The sequence below is a fragment of the Grus americana genome, chromosome 6 (genome assembly GCF_028858705.1).
Source record: "Grus americana isolate bGruAme1 chromosome 6, bGruAme1.mat, whole genome shotgun sequence".
NCBI classification, from domain to species: domain Eukaryota; kingdom Metazoa; phylum Chordata; class Aves; order Gruiformes; family Gruidae; genus Grus; species Grus americana.
The window spans coordinates 27,868,564-27,875,043 of record NC_072857.1 but is presented as its reverse complement, the minus strand read 5'-3'; the positions used below and the strand labels follow the sequence as shown (position 1 = coordinate 27,875,043).

General features: G+C 35.8%; 1 protein-coding gene across 5 annotated transcripts in view; it reads right to left on the bottom strand.

Moving 5' to 3' along the window:
- Window positions 1-2,861: 2,861 nt before the first annotated feature.
- Window positions 2,862-6,480, bottom strand: part of NBEAL1 (neurobeachin like 1) — an 87,613-nt gene continuing 83,994 nt past the window's right edge. For all 5 annotated transcript variants that reach the window (XR_008577708.1, XM_054830539.1, XM_054830540.1 and 2 more), the window contains one exon: window positions 2,862-5,476. Coding sequence is in view for 4 of the 5 variants with exons in the window: in XM_054830540.1 (XP_054686515.1) it covers window positions 5,375-5,476 (102 nt within the window). In the remaining variant the exon portion in view is untranslated. The remainder of the gene's footprint in view (window positions 5,477-6,480) is intronic.

Here is a 6,480-nt window from a genome sequence, read left to right as displayed (position 1 = left end):
TAAATGCTACAAGGAGTTCCTCACATATGGGGTGTTCAAGACTGCAGTAAGATGAATAGCATTTGACTCAAACTGTGCTGAGCATGCTATGCTGCCATTTGGAGGCATTTCTGCATTCAGGCATCTGATGACTCTAATAGTGAAGAATGGGACAATAGTATTTTACCTTTTTTTTTTTTTAACTGCAGTAGCTTTTCAGAAAACCCTTGCTTCCTTTAAAAGTATGTGCTAACAAGGGCAATGAGTAGTAATAAGGAAAAATTGGCTCCTTTGGATGGAAGGAAAGACATCTTCCAAACACTTCAGTTGAGTCAAACATTGGTATACAATGAACCCACATGCATATGACTGCACAAAAACTATTAGCCTCCCCAAAAGGAGACTGCTAACAAGTGTCGTGTTTACAGCCAAAACCAACGTAGCTTTTAAAGCAAAAAGCATGAAAAGCCAATTATAGAAAGCACTGAAGCACATGCTTGAATTTCCACCCAATTAAATATAACCTTATGTAGTGCTTTCACCTAACTATTTATTAGATCAGGCCTTAGGTTCAACATTAGGATATGCATTTATATGCACTTTTTTAAAAATTCTTTGAAAGGAAAAAAAAAGTCACAGCATCTAGCCTCAGCATCTAACCTAGCCAGCAAGATGTCTTGAACAGTGGAAGAGAGGAGTGCCCTTAGGTGACAACACAGAGCAAGTGTCTACACAGACTCTCAATGTAGGAGCAGAAGGAGGCTGACACCTCCTCTACTCCCCTCCCTAGCTCTAAAGCTCCCTACCATACCATAATCTGTATATAGATACGCATTTTCAACTAAATACACATACACAGTAAAAGCTTTGTGAAGCATTTGGTTGCTGTACATATATTTTCTAATGATTTTGTTAATTGAGATTGGGAAAGACTTGCAGAGGAAACAGGGAGGAGGGAGACATGGTCTAGGGCAGTGAGGTATACAACTCCCATTGACTAAGGCAAGAGCTAAAAGACCTACCTAATTATTGTGCATTACAAATAAAAATTAATTTATCATTCCTGCAGGACTATCTTAAAGCAAATGTAGGACTATTACCAGTCCCATACAGAATTTTTACAGTGCAGAAACTTAGTTCTTTGTCCTTCATTTAAAGGACACAAATACAATTTTAAAGACAATCCTTATAAAGCAGCCAATTGACTAGACTATTCAAAGACTGTAAAGACTTTGATAAATCTGTTTTGTGATAATATTCATGATCTAAGGTATATCAGGGGAAAAAACTTGTTTATAAACATCAACATTGCAGATTAACAAAACAATTGTAATATGTGGGTGGGTTGGGTTTTTTTTTGTTTGGTCCTCCCCCCCCCCCCCGCTTTAAAAATCAAACAGGCTTCCTAAAACCCAATTTCCACAATGTATATTAACCATCAGGTGAAGCACAGTTAGGTTAAGATTGGGATTATTATTTTGTGCTGGTGTTGGTAAAGTATATAGATGATAGAACATGTGGTTTCTAGATATCCCATGAGTATTAGATAACAAGTATATTGATATAGAATAATCCACCTAAGTCAGATGCTAACTTGAACAGCAAACATTTCACTTTCTGAATGCTCATATAGTACAAAAATTGCACAGACTAGATGAGATTCTTCACTATAGATAAAAAGACAACTAAAAATACTATCAAGAATAAGTAAATTGATAAAGAGAAATTTAACAAATATTTTACTTGAAATAAAGCAGATATGTCTTCTAAATACCATCCTTTGGTACGCAAGTTCAAAACTGTGCTAGGGAGAAGTTACTCAATACTGCTAACTACTTGATCTCATTTATTTACAGGTATGAAAAGAGTGTCAGTTTTCAGTTTCTTTTAGACATATATATATATTTACACTCCTACTTACTTACTCAGCTTCAAAGGCAAGCTTATCTTAAACTTTGATAAATATCATTAGGGTTGTTCCAAAAATTAAATGTAAGAAGATACCACCAAGATGATCTTGACAAACGTAGTGTTATGAAACAACTGTCACTTAAGACTTGTTTATTCTGACTTCCTAATCAGAATTCTTTCATCTCACAGCTTTACTTTTTACACTTAAATAAATCATAGTTCAAAACCAAAGGACAATCTTATTTCACCAATACTACATGAAAAACAAAATGTGATCCTAAGCTTTACTGACTTGAGGAAATCAAAGAATTATGAAAGTCAGTTCCCTAATTCACAGTGCACTGCATAGCAGACTGCAATTCAACCAACCTAAACAGCTGACTAGAAAAGTTATTTTCTACTTTTTAAAAGACTTATACAAGTTAAAACCAAAAGAAACAACATCCCAGCTAACGCTCACACTTACAACTTACATCTTTTATTTAAAGCTGGTTTTAGATAAAGGTAAAGTGCCTTTGGGGGTCTTTCAAAACCTACGGGGGGTCTTTCCAGAGGGCCTCTGGCAAGAACGCTAAGCATGTTATGGTGCATACCTCCTATCCTCAAGGACCAGATAAAAGATCAAAAGGCAACGGATATTGCTCTTCTCTGTAGAGCATGAAGCAGCTCAGAGCTCACCTGTCCCCCTCTTCATTCTGCTGCTGCTTTGTGCAGAGCACAAACTAGCCTCAAGTTGGCAAGCCCAAGAGCTATCCACATTTAAACCTGTCCCACACATTTGTGAAGATCACCTAATGTTTGTGATGCACTGAAATGATAGTATTCAAATGTCAAAGCTCTTCACCATAAACACTTTCATCCCCAATTATTGCAACTACATTATATTTTACTTAAACTGACACAGTGTATTCAGTGTTCTTTAACATTAAAGTACTAAAAACATGAATTCAACTGTTGTATAAAACATACCTAACCCACAGTAGGACGTTTTCAAACCCTTATGTGAACCCCTCTGTGCAAGTGACAAAAAAGAAAACCATGCTCTCGCCAAACACTACAAAAGACCTATCTGCTCAATTTTTCCACTTGATTCTGCTAGCCTGAAACATCGTAATTTCCTGCACCTTCCCTGCCAGTAAACACTTAACCTCATATATGCATTTAAACAGAACACATATGCATACTTATAAAAACCACCAACTCAATGCCCCAAATGAGTTCTGTTTTCAACTTCCCATAACGCAGAAAAATCTCACATTCTGAACTGAAATTCTTCTAAACTACTGTCAAAAGAGCTCCCCTGAAATTCTTTCTTCGTGAAATCATAAATGGACAAATATACTTCACATTCTTATATACACACTTAATACTTGCAGAGTATCCTTAGTACTCTTACTGGATAGATAATGGATTTAAAATAGTATCTTTCACTTCTCTATAGCTTATTTGAAAATATGGGATGTGTTTGGGTTGGGTTTTTTTTTTTTTTTTTTACATACATGGAGTCTGAGAAAAACACACCGCTCCACTTTTGGAAATTTAATTCTCTCTTGGCAAGCAACTCAGGGAAATAATTCTTATTTTCTCCTAACTTTCCAGATGATCCAGTCTGTCACAGTGATTAGAGTATTGCAACTATGCATAGACCCACTTGTTCACTAGTTGGATTTATTATTTCGTTTACAAAAGTTAAGAAAAAGCAATGCAACTTTCTTACGCAGCACACTAATCAGTCATTAAGAGGGATTGCCCCTCCCCCCCCCCGTAAAGAAATTGAGGAGGAGAAAACAGTTTTAATTAGACTAACAGAGCTTGTACAGATTATCCTTTTGCAGGGTAAGGAGGTATTACTATTTCTACAAAGTTAATAAATATTATGCTAAAAGTTACTGAAATGAGATTATACATTACAGAGTTCCTCAGGTAGTTCAACAGCTCCCCAGCCACAGGGAATATCTGATAACATTTATAGGAGATACAACACACATTAATTTCCATAAATAAATAAAAATAACAAGAAGAGTGATGGTAGAGGGAAGAAAAGGGTAGCCAAAAGGGAACATACTAGCTAATGATCACTCATAGCTCTGCCTTATATCTATACTCCCCTTACCGTATGGTATTTTCTTCTTTTAATAGACATACATACATGTATATACATATATATACACAAACATACACACATATATACACGTGCACACATACCTTAACAAGCGGATCCAAAAATTCATATTTTTCCCTCAGCACCAGGCTGTTCCAACAGTATGGGGTTTATCATTTAAATCATTAACATTATAAAAATGTCAGAACAATAGGAAAACACACACCCTTCTATCATCATCACATATCTCTAAATGAAAAAAAAACAAACCCTCAGTAATGGCTTCTCCAAAACAGAGCATACAATCCAAAACTATTTTGTTGGATATAGCACATGTAAGGATCTGGTATTTTCTTTTCCCAGGTCTTAAACACATGTTGAAAATGGATACATTATCTGTTTCCCTGCTTGTTTTTACAGAAAATAATATGGCTAACAAGTGGTTTGGTGAACACCAAGCCAAGAAGCAAACAGGTGCTATTTAATTAAATTGTGCTGCAATGTTGTTTAAATGATCTTGCAGTGGAAATTTATCTTTTGTTTTTAGGAGTTGCCTTACTAACGAAGCAGACTGATCTTTGACCATAGATACTGATTCTTCCTATTTCTTCAAGATACTAAATATATTATGGGATTTCTTGGTGTCTAATCTACTTAAGAATATAAATAATTTTCAGCAGCAAGTATTTCCTACCTCCTTCAGCTCCTTCACCACCTTCAACTCTTGTGAAGTTATTCATGCCTGTACTTTAAATCATTTCTGATAATCAAGTAGTGCAACACAGATGTTCCTTGCAGAACAGCCTAAAACTGGAACTACACAAAAGAAGATAGCAATAGCCATTTACAGGAACAAATTGCAATAAATTGTTCATTGGGCTAAAAACATATTGAAAAGGTCATAACTGTCAGCTGTCCCAATTTTGAATCCGATCACTGCAACTGCCAGAATTCTAATTTACTGCTGGGGAATTACAATGCTGTCAAAGCAAAGCCAAATATCTTCTTTGTGATCAAGGAGCATCTGGCCTTATTCAGGTTTAAATTGAATGCTACATATCTTAAATTCAATTAGCAAGCTTGAGTTTGGAGGTTTGGGGGCTTTTGGGTTTGGGTTTTTATTTTTTTATTTATTTTTTTCCTGAAACACAGTTTTAGCAGCTATTTAGAAAGGGATTCTGCTGTGACCAGGTCAACACAGTTAAGGAAAGATATGCAAGCAAGCTAACTTGCATGAGTACATATGCATATTACTATACCTCTACTATAGGTTCATCTTCAACAGACTTAAGAATCAAGCCCCTGAAAGTTGATATATACATTTAAAGTGACCAAAAGATTAAACATGTTTCTGGAATCCATGAGAGAAGGTAGAAGCAGCAATCACTTGGAATCTTGAGTGTTATATTCAGTCTCTCCTGATGAAATCTGGCTGAGCCGTTTGCTTGATCCCCACAGCTTTCGGGAAAGCTGACCTGAGCGCATCTGTTTAAAAGTAATCCAGAGAAACAAAAGGAGGGGGAAGGGATAAGGTGGATAAATTAAAAAGGAATTCAGACACTGATTCTGGTGAAATGCAGACAGTACAATGTACTGCATAAACAAAATTACACCAACAAAAATTATTTGAAAACAAACCAGAAGTTACACTTAGGGATGATTCTTGGGACCAACAAAAAACAACAGACAAAACACTAACTGTTGAAAATCAGAGAAGACTGATTAAAGAGATATTGCCAAGTAATGCATACTTAATACTTAACCTACTTCCAATGGTTTAGAAACAGTGTTTAGAATGCTATTTTGATAAGAAGGAAAAAAAGAGGTGAATGTCAAGCAAAAATGAACCAAATTAGAAGAAAGGACATTTTATTTTCGAGATCACAAACAGAAATTGCTAGAAGTGAAAAGGAAAAGATAACCAAAATGCAGGGCAGTGATGGCAGAATGAAGGAAAGAAAGAAAGCTTATCTTCTGTTGTCAAATTTATAGTTTTCCAAAGATCCTGGGTGAAGTGTTCAGAGTAAAATTTAAACCAGAAATAATTCATACCGAATATTCCATAAGTAAAGACAGGTAACAGGCAACCAGAGGCCATATTAAATCCAGCATCTGGTAGGTCTGCAATCTGACAACAATTTGTAAGAAACTGTTTTCATTTACTCCTTAAGTACAGGGCTTATGATTGGCCAGTAGTGATCAGTCTGGCAGCTGATTAGGTTATGAAATCCCTTGCAGCTTAATAAACAAGATGCATGCCTTAGCAGCACAAGTTTGAGAACAGTTCCCAGCAGTTAGTACTACGAATTAAGCATGCTTAAGAACTGTATCATCACAGCAGCAGTACTGTAGAAAAGGCATGGTGCTGACAGGGATTAACACTAACAGGTGATAATCCCCTAGACTTCTGCAACATCCCAAACAGCCAAGTAATTGTTAAAAATACAAAAACATTTATGATACTTCACTTCATACTGGACCCTGTCAAT